This window comes from Hemitrygon akajei, chromosome 5 (assembly GCF_048418815.1).
Source record: "Hemitrygon akajei chromosome 5, sHemAka1.3, whole genome shotgun sequence".
NCBI classification, from domain to species: domain Eukaryota; kingdom Metazoa; phylum Chordata; class Chondrichthyes; order Myliobatiformes; family Dasyatidae; genus Hemitrygon; species Hemitrygon akajei.
Genome location: NC_133128.1, coordinates 39,720,595 through 39,743,257, shown reverse-complemented (window position 1 = coordinate 39,743,257; position 22,663 = coordinate 39,720,595). Strand labels below are relative to the sequence as shown.

The window sequence follows — 22,663 nt, the reverse complement described above, 5'->3', positions numbered from 1 at the left end:
TCAATGCACCCTTTGTAGTTAAACATTGAGCCTTTACCCCAGGGCCACACACCACGGGGGGGTTATCCCACAGAAAACTGCATTACCGCTTCATTCAGTGGCAACGCACCTATGAGAGTTTGCACATATACTGTATAATGTCATTATGCACAACAAAATTTAGTATTCATTTTAGTGTTGAAATAAATTTTAATTCAAATTATTGCGTGGGTAGAAATTCCCCTAAATAGAGGATGCATATCAGGTGTAATTGTGTTCTTCCAAAAAAGGAAGTGCTGACACTAGCCACAGTGAGTTACTCTCTCATTCAGTAGCAGACACATATTTGTCCTCAATTTCATGTAAGTACTTTATTTCATTATCCTTTACAAACATATAATTACTGTGTATACTAAACTCTCACTATTGAGAGTTAATTGCAATTAGGGAGCATCACACAATGAAACCTATCCAGGGTATGATTCTAACTGGCAAACAGATCCAGGGGTAGAACTAACAGTGGCTGCAGTTTCACTACTGATGTTAGCAGTATTCCAGATACTTTCCATTCTGAGCAGAATTCTATAAGGATTGTGATGAATTTTTACTCGTATTTGGAAAGATGGAGAGGATTTTTGACTTTTATTTATTCTCTTTCAGTTACTTCCCATGTCAATGTTGTTTCTTTTAATGGTGCATTTTCCTTACGGGTTAAAGTGTATGTAAGGTATTAAACCAAGTTGTGTTTGAATATTATGAGAAGCAGTAAATCAGAGCTTGATTTGAATTTAGTTGAGGCTTGTTTCTGTAACAAAGAAATATTGGAAATATATAATTGTTGAAATTACGTAATATGTCACATTTGCGATAATATTTCTGATATGATTAATCTTCAGGAATATTATTAACAGATTTTATAAAGCTTGATAGATAAATTTAGTTTTAAAAATATAGTTTTTTTATTTTGTATTTTTTTTCATTACCTTCATTTTGGGCAAAGAAATTTCTTCAACCAAATAAATACTCCTAACTAGTGCTTGACAAATAATACTTGGTTTAGGTGATCTGCATTTAAAGACAAAGTCAAGTTCATTGTCATATGCCGAAGTATGTGTCTGCACAGGTGCAATGAAAATCTTACTTGCAGCAGCATCACAGGCACAAAGCATTAGATACACAATATTCACAAGAAAACATAAATTAAACATTAATTATAAACTAATTTTAGGGATACATGTTGTACTATATTCTTTGTCAACATTTAAAAATGAACTGTGCCATTTCATGTCTATGGCAGAAAAATCCCATTTCTTCTTTCATTATGAGGAACTGTTAACCAATTAGACTGCAGAACAGAACATAAACATTTACAACCAAATATTCATTGCTATCAATTGTGCAATTTTATATTATTTATAAACATTCAGCAACTCAAAATATGTTTTCAAATGAAACTATCATTAACTAACTGAAATATTAATCTCCCGGACATTTTAAAATGTTATTTTTTGTGTATTATTTTTCAAATTTACTCATCATAGTATCCTCTAATGATAATCATTAAACTCAATGTTCCTCTGGTTTTCTCAAAAGCCTGGCTATTATCACCATACTTTTGTCCAGAGCTGTGCCTGTCAGCTGATGTTATATTGTGAAATGTAACACCATGCCATGTTCCAAAATTCATGCATCAGTTATGTTTAACTTGACAAAGCCAAAGAGGCTCTTTTGGACTCAATACAAATTTAGTTATTTGTTGTTTGATTCAAAATTATTTTTTAGGAGAACTTCAAAAGTTTTGGTGTTTATTTCCAAATTCCACAGCAGTTATCCTATCTTAGAATCACTAAATAAAAATAATAGTATTAAACTCCGCTACTTTCTCTTGTCTACCATCTTACAATTTTAATAGTAAAAAGTGATAAGGAATTGAAATCCAAGTATATATCATAAAGAAATGGATATAAAATAGTAACACATTTATAGTGAATGTAATCATCGACCAATCCAAAATATTTGGTATTCATCCCAGAATATAATTCAAACATGGAATTTATTTAATTAGTTATGCAAATTATAGTTTCAGAAAGCATAAATGTTCCTTTGTTACAAATAAGTGTATCTTCTGGTTGGTTAGTGGGGATGGTCAGGGAATCTGCTGGTAATACATATGCACACACTCTAAAAAATTATATGCATTGGATATTAAATATAAAATAGACTCTTTTGCAGTTTGTATCCAATATGCTGTTAATCAGTACTTTTGCTAAACATATTATAACCACTACATTCATAAATATAGTGAGGTGGTGCAGTTTTGCTGTAGAGATTACTTTAAATTCGTGTTAACCTTAGAGGTAGTGGTTTCAAAAATATTTTGTATGTTTTTCCTGTTGAATTAAATCTATCAGTCCTGTTTCCTATTCATTTCAGTCCATTAACTAATCCATTAGATTAGTTTGTACTAAATGCTGACGCTTCCTAAAGTAGGATGTTAAATAGTGAGGAATTACATTTAAAATAATTAATTATACATTCCCATATTTTATTCACCAAGAGGATATGAACACAACTGATAAAGCAAGCATTTACTGCATGCCACTCCTGCTGCCATGGTGCGCTTCAAAATCACATCATTAGATCAATAAACCTCTGTATATTAATAAAGTACTTTAATCATGATTAATAATATCTTATAACATCAGTGTGTTAGGTCTGAGTTCTGATGAAAGGTCTTTGACCCAAAATTATAACTCTTTTTCTCTTTTCCACAGGCACAACCTGACCTGCTAAGTGTTTTATAACATCAAGTCAATCTTGTTGCCTTTCGCAATGATTCAAAGCTGGCTATTTTCCCTCAGCTTCCCTAAGATTTTTGTGAACTTGACTTGGTCTAATGAAACTAAAATAGTGCTGCTTCCTCTTCATTGACTTCTCCTCAGTGAAACTCCATTGTAATTTCCCAAAGCCTGTTCAAAACCATTTTTTCAAGTGTGCCATCATCTTCCAAATCAAAATTTGTCATTTTTAAAATAACTGCTTAATGTACGCTTCTTTTTACATCCCTTAAGATAAATATGGCAGCTTCTTCCTACTGGTGAGTCATACTGCAGAAATCCATCACTTTTGCCCGGTGACCTGGATAAATCAAAGCATTCTTCCACCATATTACAGTATTGCCAACAAAAGACCTTCATTTGAAAGTTATTTCATTGATAATTTTATGCATCGACAAATACCAGCTAATCTCATTGCTTGCCTCGAGTGACAAAGCACCTTTACTGTCTTTACTGAATGATAGCGTGTAATAAATTAGTGAACCGGATAAACTCATTCCATTTTAGAACTCTGAATTAGAAAATAGTAGTATACATTTAAATTTGACCCAGTTCTATGCCTGATTTGTTCTGCTGTCTGCATAGCTAATTGGATTCCTTCAGAGTTCGGTTGAATAATTTTCACTGAACTGTTTGGTTAGAAAAAGACACTTTCAAATGACAAATCCAGTTCCACCCATGGTCTAGGGCAGAGTGGCAAAATCATCTCCCATGTCATCGCAGTCATGGAGTAGGAACATAGCAAATCAGCCTTTAATACAGGATCAGGTCTTACATTTAGTTTGTGTTGTACCACTCTGCACATGCATGTGTAATTTGTGTGATGAACTTTTGGCTTGGGAGATTTGGGAATTTGCTGATACTTGCGATTATTCCTTCATTGTTGAATAAAGCTTAATTCATTACACCAAGATCATTAAGTATTAATAGGGTGAAATACATGAAAGTTATGATCTCAACTTCACGTGTTCTCTGACAGTACAATAAAGAAACATAAAATTTTAGGAGCAGGAGTAGGTCATTCGAGATCGTGGTTGTTCCCCTATCTCATTTCCATATTCCTCTTACCCTTTAACGCTTTTAATGTCTAGTTATCTGACTACCTTCTTCTTAAACATGCTTAGTAAATTCATTGCTCATTCCTAAAGGCCCACCATCCAACATGTGAAAGAATTTCTTCTCATTTCAGCCCATTTTCTGATACTGTGTCCTCTGGTTCTAGTGTGTTGAGACCTGCAAGGATTTTGTACATCTCAATTACTCTCACTCTTTATTCTAACTCCAACAAATACAGACCTAGTCAACTCAATCTGTCTTCAGAAGGCACTGATGCCATCTCAGGAACTGACCTGACAAAACTCCATTCCGTCTATGACAAGTATTGATCCATGTTATGGAAAGCTGGAATTCATGCCCTGATCCAAGTGGTCAACACTGGATGCCCAGAAAATATCTCATTTGTTCCTACTCTCTATTTTTATCTGTCTTTCAATTTTGAATCCATGTCTGTATACAGTAACTTGTACATGGTGTTTTACAGGATTTTGCTTTATCTTTATATGTATTGTGTGTTTCATGCTTACTGTGTTTCTTCAAGGTGCATCAGGTTCAGAGTAACAATCATTTATTCTCCACTACACTCGTGTACTGAAGAATAACAATAAACAGTCTTGAATCTTGAATATAAACCCAACCCCACACACTGTTATTTGGATCACTAAACACTTCACGGGATTTTATTAAAATCCAAATACACCAGTTCTCCTGGTTTCTCTTTATCTCTTCTACAAGTACATCCTCAGAAAGGATAGTTTATTTACTAAATGTGATACCCATTCATTGATCCATGTTGACTTTGCTTACAGATTTTTTTTTTGAAGTGTTGCACTCTCACATCTTTTATAGAGTCCAGAAATTTCTCTACATCTGATGAAAGGGTAATGTGCTTTAGTTTCTCATTTTCTCTTTAAATAGTTGGGTTCCATTTGTTACCCTCCAATCTACAGGAACCATTGCTTAATTTCTAGAATTTTGGAGGGTGACAACCATTGCACCTACTATTCCCATAGTTAATTCGTTCATTTCTGGGATGCAGAATATTGGTGATCGGAATTTACTGATGATTTTTACCTGTTATCTTTTCAGCACTCATTTTACTTATATCATTTTTGTTAATTCCTTCTTTTCATCGAGTTAATCATTTACTAACATTTCTAGTAAGTTATTTGTATATCCTTCTAAAAAGACAAAAAAGTAATGCTCTAACATTTCTATTTTTGCCATTTTGAATTCTCCCTCTCTAACTGTACAGAACCTATCTTTAACTTTGCTTATCTTTTACACATTTGTAGAATTTTTAAGGACTTTATGAATTTTTATGATTCCAAAAAGTACATGTGTTTATACATTTACATCTTTTATTCATGTCCTTCCTCTTCTCTTGATGGGGCCACTAAGAGCAACAGATGTAATGCTGAGTTCACAAGCATTTGGCCAGTTCACATTTGGAGTGTTGCGAGCATTTTTGGATCTGTTATCTAAGAAAAAACATGCTGACATGTGCTAAGAGGGAAAATAAATCAGCCATGATTGAATGGCAGATAAGACTTAATGAGCCAAATTGCCTAATCCTGTTCCCATGTCTTATGGCTGGGGAAAGGTGTTTGGTGTGAGAAGCAAAATAAACAGGAGATACTTTGTCCCATGACTTATTTGCCATTTACAATTCAAATAAATGACTATTTAACATCATGTTATAGCATCTAACAAATAATTGGGTTGTGATTCCAGTATTATGTCACAGTGTCTCCTATCATCTGAATTAATCAATCCACTGCTTTAAAGGTGAAAATGTGTTAGGTAATTGAGATACACCCAGGCAATCTTCACTGTAATTACGTAACTTAAATTCCGTGTTTTTATTGTTTCCTTTTCTATTTTGTTTAGAAAACTCATCAGTAATGTCTCCACTGGGAAAGCAATTGCTTCTTATTTTACTACATTCCCTTCTCAGTGAAGGTAAGGGAGCCCACAATGTCTTATTTAATTTCATATCAGCTGGTTCCTCTGTGCAGAATTTTGGATGCTGTGAATAAATGTTTTAAAACTGACTCCTTTAAGCCTTCCGTTGAAGTGGAAGCTCCACCTGAAACATTCAACTGATACTCCTTTGGAAACTTTAGTCAGTATGCCGAATTTAAGCAGGTGGGGTGATAACAATTCTCAACAGGTCAGATAACAGGAGTGGAGGGAGATTAACTTATTATTTAATTATTTATGGTTTTATATTGCTATATTTCTTCACTATTCTTGGTTGGTGTGGCTGTAACGAAACCCAATTTCCCTCGGGATCAATAAAGTATGTCTGTCTGTCTGTCAAAAACAACTTAAGGTCAGTAACATTTCATAGAGTCTATTTCAAAGAGAAAAGAAACACATAAACAGGCCCTTCTGCCCATCCTGTCCATGCTGGTCTTTGTGTCTATCCACACTAATCCCATTTGCCTGCATTAGAACTGTATCCTTCTATGCTTTTCTTATTCAACTTTCATTGTGAATGTATCTTATAGTAAATATATGTGATTCCACTACCTCCTTTATGAGCATGTTTCAGATATCAACCACTCTCCATATGAACAACTTCCCTCTCAAATTCTATTAATCCCTCTAACTTTCACCTTAAAACAATGACATATGGTTTTTGACACCCTTACAAAAGGGAAAAAATCTGATTGCCTACCCTGTCTGTGCTTTTCATGATCTTTTTATTCTTTTATCAGGCCACCCTCTGTCCTCACCACCCCCAGCCTCTTTTGCTCCTGGTAAAATAAACCCATTGTATCCAGTCTCTCCTCGAACTAACGTCCTCCAGTCCAGGGTGCATCCTGGTGAGTCTCCTCTAAACCCTCCCCAATGCAATCAAATCCTTTCAAAAGATTGGCAGCACTACTCCCAATATGGCTTAAGCGGTATTTTGTAAAGATGCTATATAACCTCCCAGCCCTTTGTTTCTGTACAAGCATGCCATGTACTTCCTTCAAGACCTATCAACCTGTGTTGCCACTTTCAAGGAACTAAAGACTTGGACCAAGGTCTCTCTGTATATCTCAGAGACATGTTTCTTAGAGACCGACCAATTGCTCGACAGTGTATGTCCTATCCCTAATTGACTTCCCAAAGATTAAATTCCATCTGCGGGTGCTCTGCCCAACTTTCCATCTGACCGATATCTCACTGAAAAGCATTATAACTGTTGAAACATTAACTCTCTGAACGACAAGGCCAGTTACCCTACCTCTGCTCAGGGACATGTAAAAATAGTTCAATAAATTTAAGAGCAGCAGTCTTCCAACAAGAAGTCACAGTGGTCCTCAGGGTGAAGCCTGAGATCTGGTGAAGAATTGGCTGGACGTGGATTGGAAAGGTAAAACAGAAATTGAGAGTGTGGGGAGGACTCTCCCTCTCAATAATGGGGAAGAATCTGGTCACCATGTGTGAGGTGCTCTCAATCTTGCAGGAGTGGCCTGTCCACCACTTCTCCATCTTGGAAATCACCTGGGGATCCAAGATGGAGCCAATCAGACAGGTCATGAAACACACATTGATGGACAATGGAGCAAAAACATACCCAATGCTGCCCTCACACCACTTTTTGAGTGTGTGCATCCGGATGCGTGTGGAATCGAAGTATGTGGGTGCCAAGTAGAGCTACCTGTCGAAGTTCTATTAGACCCCATTGTAGTGAAAAATGTGTCTGGCCCCGTGGCTGTGCAACGTCCAAGTTAGCTGGATGCTGCTACACTACCTGTTTGTGGAAAAGTTCTTCCAGACCAATGCCTTTGACTACAAGGCAGTTAGGCAGTAGTCAGAATGGAATGCCCTGCAGACATTGCAGGAGCAGTACTCGTTGGACACTGTGAGGTGGTTCCCTGAGCAGAGACTCAGACCATCTGACAGAATGCCTCATTGCTAGACCTCACCAACGGGCACCAGCACCCTTCCTGGCTGACAGTGAGGGTCCCTTCCAGGAAAACCCTTCCCATATGCCTGGAGCGTCACCCTCACTGTGTGCTTTAGTGGGGATGAGAAGGAAGCTCGCCTCTTTGCGGACTGTGGGTTTGTGAAGAGCGTATGGAGGAAGATGCAAGGGGCTGAGTCAGAGTTCAACCTGGGCGGCTGTGTGACAGGGGACTCTCTAATCTACGGGCTGTTCCCAGGGACACACGCACTGGTCGACACCAAGTGCTGCTGGAAGATCAGCAACTCAACAAAAGACCTCCTTTGGTCTAGCTGAAACCTGTCAATATGCCAGCACATGGAGATGTCAGTGGAGGATGCCTCCAGCAGACACACTCCAGGCTGCAGGAGTATGCGCTGAGGGACACTCCCTGGGGCAGCCTCCACAGTGGGGGAGGGCTACAGTGTGGGGTTCTTCCACTGCTGGACAGGGAGGACCCAGATCAGGTGAGGAAGTCGCTCAATTATTGTAGTATAGTTCCACCCCAAAGGGCCACATCAGTGGTAGCTGTCCTATTGGCGTTAAGAAGATGTAAATTAACACCACTCAACACATTGACTAGAAATGTAAGAATGAAAAGGTATTACAATATTTATTCTTGTAAATACTTTTTATTATGAATAAAGCTTACTTTGGTATAAAAATACTCTTGCTCCACACCACCTTGCTGTACGGCTGCTGTAGCCAGGCCACTGGGACACTTAGACCCAGGACTGAAGTGCAGCCATGGCTTAGCACAAGGAGCTGTACTGAAGATGAACTCACTGTGGGTTGAAATGCAGTAATATATAATACACAAATTATTAATGCTGGCCTTTCTGCACAAATTAATTCTGTTTATTTCTGTCTCAAGGAAAATATCAAAACGTGATGGTTTCCCAGACACCATTCATGATAAAAGCACTGAAAGGACAGACAGTGAAAATAAATTGTTCCTACAGCCATGAAAACTATGATCAACTGTTGATTGAATGGCGAAGAAATAACTCTGCACAGAAGCTTTGTAATTATGTTTTCAATAGAAATATGACAAATTATACTCAATGCCATTGTATACAACGTATCAACATTAATCTGGACTCCTCGATAAATTTGTTTGTATTATCGATCTACAATCTTCAGTTGAGTGATTCTGACATTTACTTCTGCCGGGTTTCTTTTCAAATACCCCCTCCGGTACAAGGGGTAGAAGGAAAAGGCACCAACCTAACAGTGGAAGGTGAGTTTACCTGATTAGCAGCTCATAGAACAAGGTAACACAAAAGCTGGAAAGGTGATTTGATGCACCTCTTTGTTGCACGGGTAGTTGCTCCTGATCCCCATCCATTTTGCTCTATGATTGCCCCACTTTTCCTTGGCCAAGCGGTTGCCTGATATTCCTGTCTCCCAGAGGTGGTAGGTTGTTCATGTACAGAGAAACCAGCACAAGAGTCAAACCTCCAAATGCACTGGGGTAACAGTTTGGCAATCTTCATGCCTGGCTTCACCAAACTTCTCACAGGGTCAAAGTCTGTCCACAATTTTCTTTCAGTCAGCTTGTGATCAGAACCACTCGTGAGTCTAAATGCCCATTTGTGCTTCTCATCCTTTGGATCATCTGTTGAAGTGTGATCTCTGTTGTGTATAGGATATCACAGCAATTAGATTAATTGAAGCAAGATTCCACAATGACAATGCATAAAGGGCTAGTTAATGAGTTTTTCATAGCTGAGGGACAAATGTTAACTGGATACCAGATGAATTTCTTACTTTTCACTGCATAATACAATAGACAGACAAGCATCTGGTTACATTAGCCCATATTGCAAGGTTTTGCCAGTTATTTATTCATCCATTCATTAACTGCTGTAAGGTTTAGGGTAGGGTCCCTGGAGTCATGAACTTGTTAGCTGAATGCTGATAAACCTGTTCAGCTGCCCCCAGCAGCCCAGCTCCCCACAGGGTTCAATAGTAGAGTAAAAGCTTGCTGAGATCCCATGGCACTTACATTATGGAATCTGCTCACCTATTGAAACTCAGCATGACTGCAAAGTAAGGAAGGGAAGAATAAAGTAAGTAAGCAAGTTGCATAACTTATATGCTTTAATTACTTTATGTGTTTAAAGTATTATTTAAAATAATGCATACAGTTTTGCGACAAATTATTTGTTTCAATAATTGTATAACTGCTTTTGAATGTTGAGGATTGGAGCTCTCAACAAAAGCCAGAGATAGGTGCTGGTTTTGCCAGCTAGGAGTCAAAAAATTGTGGAAAGGTACAGCCGGAAAGCAGGCCCTTCAGCCCATCAAGTCAATGCTGACCCCCACCCTTTATTCTAATTCTTTATTAATCTCACTTTTATTCTCTGCAAATTTTCTTCAGTTCCCCTCAGATTCTATCACGTATATATTATATAACCATATAACAGTTACAGCACAGAAACAGGCCATCTCAGCCCTTCTAGTCCGTGCCGAACGCTTACTCTCAGCTAGTCCCACCGACCTGCACTCAGCCCATAACCCTCCATTCCTTTCCTGTCCACATACCTATCCAATTTTACTTTAAATGACAATACCAAAGCTGCCTCTACCACTTCTACTGGATATTAGGGCAAATTACAGAAGCTAATTAATGTACAGAACCATGAGCTTTGAATGTGGGAAGAAACCAAGGCACCTGGAAGAAATCCATATGTTCACAGAGTGAATGTGCAAACTTCACACCCAAACAGCACCCAAGATCAGGATTGAAACTGGTTCTCTAGCATGTCAATCAGTGGATTTATGAGTTGTACTACTGTGTTTGTCAAATATTTCCTGGACAGGCCTGCCCAAATCGATCAATTATGTTGCTAGAAGTTCTGTCATCACTAATGACTTGCTGCCAGACTCCGGGCAATCCTGGCCAGCAAGATCTGTCTTCAGGGAACAGAATATAAATCTGAGGCTTTTAGAAACCTGCTTGGTGAGTATACCCAATTTACCCTTGAGCAACTGATTCTCCCGACATCCCTCACTCACTCACTGCAGCTCAGTCACCTTATGGACATTTCCAATATTTTCTGTTTTTTTTCTGAAGTTGGATTTGGAATAATGATCTCACTGCAAAGCATTTTGTAAACTTCACCGAAGCAACACTGGGAAATAATGCAAGGTAGTTAGGACAATTGAATTTATTTTCGTATTTGTTTTTCAGCTTTCCCAAGGGTTTACCTAAAAGCTGAGCCTCTGCCTGCCCCTAACGCTGGCGTACAGCTCAACTGCACATCGGTGGAGTTCTACCCGGGCAGCATTCAAGTGTCCTGGTTTAGGGATGGACAGCTGATCACCAACGGGACAGAGGATGGGCCCCTCTATTCTAATAGTGACGGCTCCTTCTCCATGGCAAGCTTCCTGAATCTGTCTGTACCTGACTGGAGTGATGGTGGGAATTATTCCTGTCAGGTGAACCACTCAAGGCTCTCTAAACCTATTATCCAATACATTTCTGTCCAACTCACAGGTAAGAATAATGTCGTATTGTTGTTATTGAATACGCCAGGGAGGTGCAAATGACAATAAACTCAACTTCGACTTAGATTGAAAACAGTTGTGACTAGCAACAAATATTTCGGCAAGCTGCTTCTATCCTGTAAATGGAAATGTCTCGCTCTCTCGCCCCTCATGCTGCTATTATAGGACAACCCTCCCCCATATGATTTGAACTGCCTCTTGAATCCCGCTAGAGGAAAAAGGGCATTTTGATTCTCAATCTATATGGTCAATATCCTCTCCATTTTCCATGAGCACCAAGTCACTGTTGTTTGATGCAGACAGGAACGAGCATTCTTTTTTCCTCTCTATGCCCACAATATTTATTTTCATTCATTCATTTCAATTTGCAGTTGCATCTATTCCTATTTTTTTATCCCTCATTTTTTCTCATTCTATGACCAAAATGTCAGGTAGATCTCCCCTCTGTGCTTTAAGCACGATCCCTGCACCATCCCCAACGTTCCACTGACACCATTTACAGTGTAAGTGCAAGTGGCAATGTTAACGTTGAGCCAGAAGCTGCTACGGACCTTGAAAGCACTTGCTTGAAACAGCAAGAGATTCTCTTGCACATCAGATTGTGTATTCCAGCCTCTCACTCCTCAGGATGCATTCCCGAGAACATGGATAGAATCATCAATAAAAGTACGGAGAGATGAGCTACATGCCGTGGGATGCCATGTAGGGATCTGGCGTGAACCTCCAGCCTTCATGGTCGAGTCCCCAGCAGTTGGGTGTGGAGAGCCCGCCTGTGAGTGCTGCTGCTGGGCAGGCTGGGGAGACTGATCAGCACTGAGATCTGGGGGTGCAGGACTGCACCCTGGCCGGCAGAGTCGGTGCAGGTCAGCGCTATGGGAACGGGCAATACCCGATCATGTGTTGACAGAACCTACAGTGTCGGTTAGATGCTGCTGTCTCCCTCTTTGTTTGGCCTCGACAGCTTGCCCCCAGCACAGAGTAACGGGAGAGAGAGAGAGAGAGGGAGAGGGCATCTTCCCAGAAACCCACGAGCACTCGGAGAGAAACGGTAGCAGGGCGTGAACCGTATCGGATCGAGACGAGTGCGCTTGCGGCCAAGTGATCCCGCATGAATCGATCGAGCCCCCTCTGCGCGGGGGACCCTTGGGGCGAGCGCGTTTTTGTCCGGAATCATTGCCCAGCATTGCCATTCTCGATCCACGCATAGGTAACGGACCCAGATGGTCCGTGTCAGTGTAAGGAGCAGGGAACGCTCACACTCACTGTGGGCTGACGCAAGGTTTCCCTCCCCCGTCTCAGAGCGCTCAGCCGCGGCTGCGGTCAGAGTACCGAGTGTTCAGACCGGAGGGCACAGAGCAGCACTCTCTTTGATCCTGCTTAGTAAGAAGGCGGTGCATTTTAACTCAAACCCCATGAAAGTTCAACAGTTGCAAAAAAAAAACTGCAACCAGAAGCTTTACTGATGAAATAAAATAAAGCTTAATTATATTCAGAATCTCTGCCGCCAGATTTATGTATATATAAATCGTTCATTTAAAGCTACGTGCAGATAATGGAACAATGAATTTATCAATGTTTGCTAATCGGTGGATAATCATCTAAAGCCTTATCAATAACTTTACAGATAATGAGAATATTACATGCGCAATAGAAGCAAGAATCGCTGTCTTAGCTATGGCAACGTTGATTGTGATAACAGGACTTATTCTGTACTTCAAAACAGGAAGTATGTACTCTCAATTAATTTAAATTGGAAATTTGTTTTTATTATTGACACATGTATCCAGATACCGTGAATAACTTGCCTTGCATTCTGTTCGTATAGATCAATTCATTATAACAGAACATTGAGGTACCGTATAGTACAGGGTAAAACAATAAAAGAGTGCAGGATGAAGTGTTACAGAGAAAGAGCAGTGGAGATAGACAATGAAGTGCTAGGTCATAAGGTTTTGTGAGGTCAAGAGGCTATCATATAGAAGCTGTCCTTGAGGTTTTGGTAGGTGTGTTCAGGCTTGTGGGTCTAATGGGAGTGGGGAGAGAGGATGCCCGGGGTTGGTTGGGTGTTTGATTATGTTGGGTGCTTTACTGGCAGGCAGAAGTGTAGACAGAGTTCAGATATATTAGTTGTGTTTTTATATACTGTATTGGAAGTGTTGGTTGTTTAAGGGAAGATATTTGTTTAAGTTTCAAAGGAAATAAGGTTCTCTCAGTACCTTAAATTCAACAGCTGACTCAATAGGACTGATGTAATGAAGGTGTGTGTGAAGTGAATACTACAAGGCCATATTTTCCAATACTAATAAACTTAACCATGCTGAATAACACTTTAAAAACTGAACTGGAACAACAGATGTGATCAAATACAAGGTATAAATGATGACTCATAGAATGGATAAATTTGGTGGTTGAGTTTTATTGCAGTAGGAAACTGAATAATCTAGGAAAAGCCTATGAAGATTTTACCAGACAGAGCACACCAATTGCCTCATTCCCATGTCTGTCCCCACAGTATGAGCCATGATTTTCCACAACTCAACCCATGTCATCTGCACCTACATTAAGAAATGCAGGTTGAGAAAATAAGTTATGTTGATTTATATACTTTTTTCACACAAATTCTGAGAAAGAACTTTATTCTATATCTCAAATATTTGGGTTGTTATTTTCTTGAATTCTGTGAGGGAGAATTTTGTTACCTGAATGGCTGTAATACAGGGGTTACTTGCCAATGAAGAGCTCTCACAGCTTCAGAGATCCAGGTTCATTGCTGGCCTGGCTGGTCCAGTTTCCTCCCACGTCCGGTAGGTAGAATTCCCCTGAGTTTATGCCAGTGATCAAAGAACCAAAAGGCACTTGAAGGGTATGCAAGAGTTAAATAAAGTGCACACAGATACTTAAAAAGAATTATAAATGTTATTTAAAAATATGTTGGTGAGAAACCCTGCAAAACCTACTCTTAAAAAGGTGGCAGGTTATAAGTAAAATGAGAAACGTTGACTGTATTAAATAAAAATAGTAAGAGCTGGAGATTCACTGGGCACTATTAGCATTTCAAAGAGAAGTGTATGTAAGTGATTTGTTTGCTCTTTACTGGATTTGATAGCTAATTGTTAGGATTGAATTGAGGTTCATGAGGTCCCCAGCGGTCAGTTAACCATGGATAATAGCTGTCGGGATACGCAAGCCAGGGCAGTACGATATGGAGAACAAGCTGTTGCCCATGTGGCAAGCCACCACCCCCCCCCCCCCGCCCCATCTGACAGACCCAAAGGAACGGCAGAGGCCGATACAGTTTGGCACCAGCAGCAGCACCCGAGTTGCCAGTCGGCGTTGAACTGCCTTAGGGACTCCAGCTCCAGCTTTTCCCTTCAGGGTTTACTCCCGAAGCCTTCCCCGTGAGTGGCAGCAGAGGTCCGAGTGAGATCAGTTTTCCTTCTAGATGAGATGCCAACCTTGGCTGTCAAGCCTCATCTGCCCAAAGTGACTGTGGGGCTACTGATTGAATTAAAATAATCAAAATTAAATTATTTATGTGATTCTTTTTAAGTCCATCTTGAATTTCAGTTTTACCACATTATATGCTAATTGTTTCTTTCTTTTTTCTAGACTTAACAATGAATTTGAACCACCTCTCCTCTGCCATGTGTTCAAACGTCAACTGTAACATTCATTAGTTCAACAAGCACTGGGAAACTTGACCTTGAGGTCCACAAGTGCCTAATTCAGAAATAAAGTTACACATTTGGGTTTCCTATTTAAAATAAGAATAATTTACAATACCTTTTGAACTGTATGATTTTCCATATTTCTTTGAGGAATCTTTCTATTGATGAAGAGATTGTTTATGATCAAAAGATGAAATTTCACATAAAATTCTTTTGGATAGCTATTGTATTAAGATTATTATTCATTCTTGTAATTCACCATGAGCTGTTCTGTGTGTTCGAGAGGTAATGACCTAAAGCTTCAATATCTTAGTTCCTTGATCGCAAATTTATTTAACTAGCAAAACTTCAATTGTCCCAGTGCCATAGTGTGATTTGATTTCCCATTTGGATTAATAGTCCAGGACTCTTTTGCATCAGTCTTCACTTTGGAAGAAACTAGCATTATGGTGGAAATTCCAGGTGTCAGGGGGCATTAAGTGCATGAAGTTACCATAACTAGAGAGAAGGCTCTTTGGAAACTGAAAGGTCTGAAGGAAGATAAGTCACCTGGACCAGATGGTGTACACTCCAGAGTTCTGAAAGAGTTGGCTGAAGAGATAGTGGAGGCACTAGTAATGATCTTTCAAGAATCACTAGATTCTGGAATGGTTCCCTAAGACTGAAACATTGCAAATGTCACTCCTCTCCACAAGAAGGGAGAGAGGCGGAAGAAAGGAAACTATAGGCCAGTTAGTCTGACCTCAGTAGTTGGGAAGATGTTGGAGTTGATTATTAAGGATGACGTCTCAGGGTATTTGGAGGTACATGATAAAATAGATCATAGTCAGCATAGGAAAATCTTTTGGAATTCTTTGAAGAAATAACAAGCATGATAGACAAAGGAGCATCAGTTTATGTTGTGTACTTGGATTTTCAGTAGGCCTTTGACAAGATGCCACACGAGGCTGTTTAACAAACTATGAGCCCATGGTATTACAGAAAAGATTCTGGCATGGATAAAGCAGTGGCTGATTGGCAGTAGGCAAAGAGTGGGAATAAAGGGAGCCTTTTCTGACTGGCTGCCTGTAACTAGTGGTGTTCCAGAAGGGTCTGTGTTGGGATTGATTCTTTTTACATTATTATGTAAATGATTTGGATCATGGAATTAATTGCTTTGTTGCAAAGTTTGAAGACAATTATGAAGACAGGTGGTTTGAGGAAGTAGAGAGGCTACAGCAGGACTTAAGACATATTAGAAGAATGAGTAAAGAAATGTTAGATGGAATCAGTGTATGGTCATGCACTTTGGTAGAAGAAATTAAAGGGTTGACTTTTTTCAAAATGGAGAAAAGAAACAAAAATCTGAGGTGCAGGATACCCCAAAAGTTGATTTGCACATTGAGTCTGTGGTGAGGAAGGTGAATGCAATGTTGGCATTCATTTTAAGAGGACTAGAATATAAAAGCAAGAGTGTAATGTTGAGACTTCATAATTGCACTGATGAAGCCTCACTTGGAGTATTATGAGTAGGTTTGGACACCTTATCTTAGAAAGGATGTGCTGAAACTGGAGAGGGTTCAAAGGACGTTCTCAAAAACAATACCATGATTGAATGGCTTGTCATATAAAGAGTATTTGATGGCTCCAGGCCTGTACTCAGTAGAATTCCGAAGAATGAGGGGTGACCTTATTGAAACCTATCGAATGGTGAAAGGCCTTGATAGAGTGGCTGTGGAGAGAATGTTTCCTATAGTGGGAAAGTTTAAGAATAGAGGGGGCGATCTTTCAGAACAGAGACGAGAAGGAATTTCTTTAGCCAGAGTGGTGAATCTGTGGAATTCTTTGCCAGAGGCAGCTGTGGAAGCCGAGCCTTTATGTATTTAAAGCTGAGGTTGATAGTTTCATGATTGGTCAGGGCATGAAGGGATACCGGGAGAAGGCAGGAGACTGGGGCTTGGAGGAAAATTGTATCAGCTGTGATGAAGTAATGGAACAGACGCAATGCGCCAAATAGCCTAATTCTGCTCCTAAATCTTATGGCCTTATGGACTCAGAATATTAGTTCAAAAATTTGCCATAGTGCTACTGATCTATCCATTTGATACAAAAGAGCTGTACAAATGATCTACATCGTGTTTAGAGAAGCACCTTTCTACCCTACACTGAATCAGGTTTAACGACACCGGCATTTGTCATAAAATGTGTTACCTTTTTGGCAGCAGTACAATGCAATACATAGTAATTGAGAAAAACTGAATTATAGTAAGTATATACATATCAAATAGCTAAATTAAATAAGTAGTGCAAAATAAAAATATATAAAGTAGTGGGCACTGCATCTGCAGTGCATCTTTGATTGATCATAAACTTAGAGATGTTGAATATTAATGGATCATTTAAATATAGGACCTTTGCAAAATCAGCTCACTTAACAAGATCTGAGGTAACTCAGCCTAAATTCTTGCCACAATCCAAATTGTAGCACCCAGTGTAGATGAGTCCCCACTGATCAAATCATTTGTAGGGTCTGTGAGGTACAGCAGCATGAAAACTACTGCTTGACTTAGAATGCAAATGTTAAATAAAAGGTACGATTAATAATGTTACAGTGTATATTGACTTTTTGTGTACAAAAACAACTTTTGCTTGGATTGTTAAGGTATTAATAATCAATTAACTGATTTCAAGGCCGTTTCACAATGTATTAAGAGATATTCAGAAAACTGAGAATAGTGTGTGTGTGTGTGTGTGTGTGTGTGTGTGTTTTTTTGCCGGAAATCTGAATTAAAATGGAGAATACTGCAAACACTCAGCTCTTCTGGCATAATCTGGTGAAAGCAAAGCAGTTTCACTGTTGAAATTGTTTTGGCAGAATTGCGAGACTGAGAAGACAAGTTAGCTTTAAGTTGCAAAGAGGGCCAGGGAGGAATGGACAAGACAAAGGAGATAACTCTGACCCAAGCTGTTGATGTGATTCTACTATTTATAGAGTTGGCTGGTTAAAAAGAGGAGAGTAATTAAAGAGTGTGAAAACGGAAAGCTGAAGGATGCAAACCTACAATTCAGACTCCAACACGTGGAGAACCTCCTTCAGAACTGACTTGCTTTGACAGGGAAAGCAAGTTACTATGACTTGTTAATTTCCAGAAAAGTATCTTGCAATCTGCAAAGTGTAGAGGATAAGAGATGCTCTTTATGAAGCTAACGACAGGCAGCCTTGCAACTGTGCAGGAAGTTACAGATAACCGACCTTTTGCCCTCAGATGTTTGAGTGGCTGTTAAAATCCAGACTTTTACCTTCAAATATGGAAGTCGAAGAGTCACATCAGATCTGTTGCTAGGCTTCACATGGAGGCCAGTCTGGCTGGGATTCCTGGCATTATGCTGGGCAAATCATCATTCAGATCCCATAAGTCTGTTGATTTCAGTTGGTATGTTGAAAAGGCATTAACTTAAGTACTTGAATAGGCAAGGCAGAAGACTGAGGCTTCGTGTAGAACTGGGACTGGTATTTTTGTGCCAAAAGGTCAGCTTGGACACACTGGGTTGAAGGGGCTATTTCTGTCCCGTACATCTCTGCGATTTTATTAGGAAAGGGGAGGTAAGTTACTTAGTGAAAAAAACATTTTGATTTTTAAAATTTATTAGTATTTTAATTAAGTATTTTAAAATTCTTTTCAATTTTACTGTTTCTATTTGTCCATCAATGTCAGAAACATAGAATATCAGATATAACAGGTTTTGGGGCTGTAGTGCCAACATCACTTTCCGTAAGGTGTGGCATGTCCTCCATGCTATTGTGGTTGGTCTCCAACTCTCTCAGGCCCACATTTCAGAGCAGGAATTACCTGAACCAACCTGAGGAGCAATTGATTCAAGTAAGATGGTTACATTTGAGATTGATGGAGAACAAATATGAGAGCTGAGGTGGCCTTTTGAGACCTCAGATAGTCAGGATGCATAGCAACTCCTCCATCCCCATTTTCCTCAACACAAGTCTGTGCTGATCCCACTGCTCACACATGACTGCATGGCCAAACACCTGAGCAAACACATTGCTGATGACACAACAGAGGTGGGATTCATCACCACCAACGATGAGGCAGCCTACAGAGAGTAGGTGGCAGAACTTGAGGTCTGTTGCCACATAAATAACCTTGTTGTCAATGTCAACAAGGCTAAGGCAATGGTCACTGTCTTCAGGAGAACTCATACCATCCACACACCCTTTTAAACTGCAAGCAATTTCAATTCCTAGGTGCGTACATCACACTAAACCTCTCCTGGTCCCAGGACAAATCCTACAGTCAAGAAAGCTCATCAATGCCTCTACTTTCTGAACAGGCAGAAGAAAGCTGGAGTTCGCACATCCATACTCTCACCATCTACAAATGCGCAGCAAAGAGCATCCTGACCAGCTACATCTCTGTTTGGTACTGTAACTGCTCTGCACTGGATAGGAAGGCTTTACAATGGGTAGTCAAAACTGCCCAACCCATCATCATCAGCACCAGCCTACTCAGCATCAAGGACAGACTGTACAGCGTATACAGAAAGGTGTTGGAAAGGGTCAGTAACATCATGAAGAATCCCACACTCCCTGTGCGTGGTCTATTTGTTCTTCTCCCTTTGGGGAAGGGGGCTATGTCACACCCACACCAGGATAATCAGACTCAAAAACAGTTACTTTCCCCAAGCAACAAGGCTGATCAACACCCCCACCATTACGTTATTATTTCCTGTCAGTCACCTTACGTACAGCTTGGCAACACTTTATGGACACAAAATCTATCTATGTATATAAACTATGGTATTTATTTTTGTTTTGTAGTTATTATTGCATTCTTTCATGTTATTGTTTGCTGCATCCACTTGCATTAGAGCCCTGCCAATTCGCACATTTTTGTTGTATAGCATAAAACTACTAGAAGAACTCGGCAGGACAAGCAACATCTTCAAAGGGAAATGGCGAGTCAACGTCTTGAGTTGATCTGGTCCAGACACCAGTTATCCAGTTCCTTCTACAAATGCACAGTTGCAATTTGCTTCTTGCTCTAGATTACTAGCAGCCTGTTTTGTCCCCTCTTTGTAGTGCAGTTTATTTGGTGAATGCGGCTGTTAAACACAGCACAGTTCACTGAGCTTTTCTATTTCATCTAAAAATAGCCTGCAGATGCATTGGTGTGGGTAACTTCACTCACAACTCCGGAACTGATTCTATGACCTACAGATGCACTTCCAAGGAGAGTTTACAATTGCTGTTCTCAATATTTGATAACTTTGATAATTTGATACTACTTTGATACTTACTTTGAATTTTGATGCTGAGAATCTGAAACAAAAAGGAAAATGTGAGCTTATCCAGTATTTTCTGTTTCTGGGTCACATTCCATATGACCATGCTACTGTTCAGTTACTGCCTTGGAAATTGTACTTTTAATGTTCAGTTATACTTCATTGTGCAAGTTAAAGAGACTCATCTTTATTTCAAAATCATCAGCCGAACGTCTTGTATGATCAGTGCCGTTTCTAATTCAATAAATATGTTTTAACTAAAGTTCACAATTACATATTCTTTCAGCAAAATGTAAATGCTGGAAATGTTTGTCTAGGATAGAATCTTTGTGTCCAGAATCTTGTCTTTCTAGTTGACCTTAAATATTCTGTGCACCCAGGACATGTGGAAATGGCTAAGTTGTCTAGCATGTCTGTTGTATCCTGTCTGCATCTCGCAAGGGGAGTGGGTATGATAACAGCATCATACACCTTCTGATGATCCCTCTTTGTTTCCACATTTCCCAATCTTCCAAAAGCAGAGCCTGTTTTTGCTAACCTCTTGTTGACTTTGATCTTGGGAGGATGCAGCTAAGGTATGTGAGCTTGTCCTTCTTCAACCATTATAACTTTGAAGAAGGTACCTTCTTCAACCATTATAGTCTTTCTGTTGAAGGCATGTTTTTAATGCAGCTGGGAGGAGCTTACAGGTTTTGGACTTGGTAGCTATGAAAGGCCAACAGTATATTTCCAAATCAGGATGATGAGAGACTACTGGAGGGGAACCTGCAGTTGGTTAAGTTGCTGAACCTTAAGATCTTGTGCTGTTTTGGCTGTTAAAATATTAAAATGCATAAAGTGTTCTGCAAAGCTTAGGCTCCTGTGTGTTTTTTAAAACTATCTTCTTGATTTAGCCCAGGGGTTCCTAACCTAGGGACCACGGACCCCTTGCTTAATGATATTTGTTCATGGAATAATAAGGTTTGGGAGCATGATTTACCCCATTTTCATCAACTTTGCATCTGTACCCCTATTCCAATATGCCTCATAACATTGCTTCCCTTTTATATATATGAAACACTTCATTTTTTAAATATTAAATTTCATCTGCTGTATTTGCTCATTCTACCAGCACATTTATATCCTTACACAGTCCATTACTATCCTCTTCATAGTTCACTACTATTCCAAGTTTTGTGTCATGTTGATTTGGACATTGTACATACCAGTCACAGTCAATTATATTAAGCCATGATCTGAGGTCTGCCCTTTAGAAACATACTGTACACAATTTTTCATCCAAAAAACTATTCACAACGGCATGCAGATGGGAGGAAATTGCTTCATTGAACACCTTCACTCCATCTCTGTAAAAGTCAGATTTCTCAGTGGCCAGCCATTCTAATTTCATTTTCCATTCAACACCAACATGTATGTACACGGCCTCCTCTACTGACTAGTTGAGGCTCAAGACAGATTAGAGGAAAACCACCTCAAATTCTGGATTGGTAGTCTCCAACCTGATGTCATAAACCTCAATCTCTAACTTGCATTAACCATTCCACTCTGTCCCCATTTCCCCCTCATCCAACCAGTTCCCTTCTCTTTACCCTTCCCTGCCTTCTCAATTTGCCTATCATCCACACATTCTTCCCATTGGTTACCTCTTCACTGCCTTCCCTTTATTCCATGGTCAAGTGACCTCTCCATCTTCTCAGCCCCTTGTCACTTCCACTTACGACCTCCCAACTTCTTCTATATTCCAATTCTCACCCCTCACTCACCTGGCAGCTCTTACTCCATCTTAGACTGGCCATCTCCCCTCTTTCTTTCCAGTCCTGATTGTAGATGATTAGCCATGATCACAGTGAATGGTGGTGCTAGCTCAAAGGGCCGAATGGCCTACTCCTGCACCTATTGTCTCCACTTAAAACTATGACTGTTCATTTATGTCTGAGGACATTGGTTGACTTGCAGAGATCTCCCAGCCTTTTCTGTGTTGCTCCAGATTTCCATCCTCTGCAATCGTGTGCCTCCTATTCACTACCAATCTGCTCCCTCTCAATACAAGCTTATACCCACGTTGTTACTGCTCCTTTTGTTCTATGCTTTTACAATTTTGATGCTAAGCTGGTCAACTTATCAAATGCCTTTAGAAGCTCATCATGCATATCAAGTGCATTTCTCCCATCGTACCTGTTAACCCATTAAACAAGTTGTCATTCTGAGTTACCCTATCATTCTACATTATAATGTTCAAATCACTGCTAATCCTTTCTACATCAGAGGTTAAACAGACCTCTGGATTTTTCCCTGTAACCTTTCTTCAACGCTGATCCAATGGTTACAGTTTAAAGCTTGGCCACACTTACAGATGTTCTGAAGATTTTGGCCAATTTCTTTGCAATTTTCAT

General features: G+C 39.7%; 1 protein-coding gene across 1 annotated transcript; it reads left to right on the top strand.

Moving 5' to 3' along the window:
* Window positions 1-274: 274 nt before the first annotated feature.
* LOC140727295 (immunoglobulin kappa light chain-like) lies at window positions 275-17,510 on the top strand. The gene is made up of 6 exons (XM_073044556.1): window positions 275-341; window positions 5,763-5,834; window positions 8,687-9,052; window positions 11,009-11,314; window positions 12,950-13,051; window positions 14,935-17,510. The coding sequence occupies exons 2-6, from the start codon at window positions 5,777-5,779 to the stop codon at window positions 15,000-15,002; spliced, it is 900 nt and encodes a 299-aa protein (XP_072900657.1). The 5' UTR covers window positions 275-341; window positions 5,763-5,776; the 3' UTR covers window positions 15,003-17,510.
* Window positions 17,511-22,663: the final 5,153 nt, after the last annotated feature.

Coding starts and splice junctions, on each gene's coding strand:
- LOC140727295 (XM_073044556.1), top strand. CDS start 5,777: ATGTCTCCACTGGGAAAGCAATTGCTTCTTATTTTACTACATTCCCTT. Junction 9,053..11,008: donor CACCAACCTAACAGTGGAAG/GTGAGTTTACCT, acceptor TTTGTTTTTCAG/CTTTCCCAAGGGTTTACCTA. Junction 13,052..14,934: donor TCTGTACTTCAAAACAGGAA/GTATGTACTCTC, acceptor TCTTTTTTCTAG/ACTTAACAATGAATTTGAAC.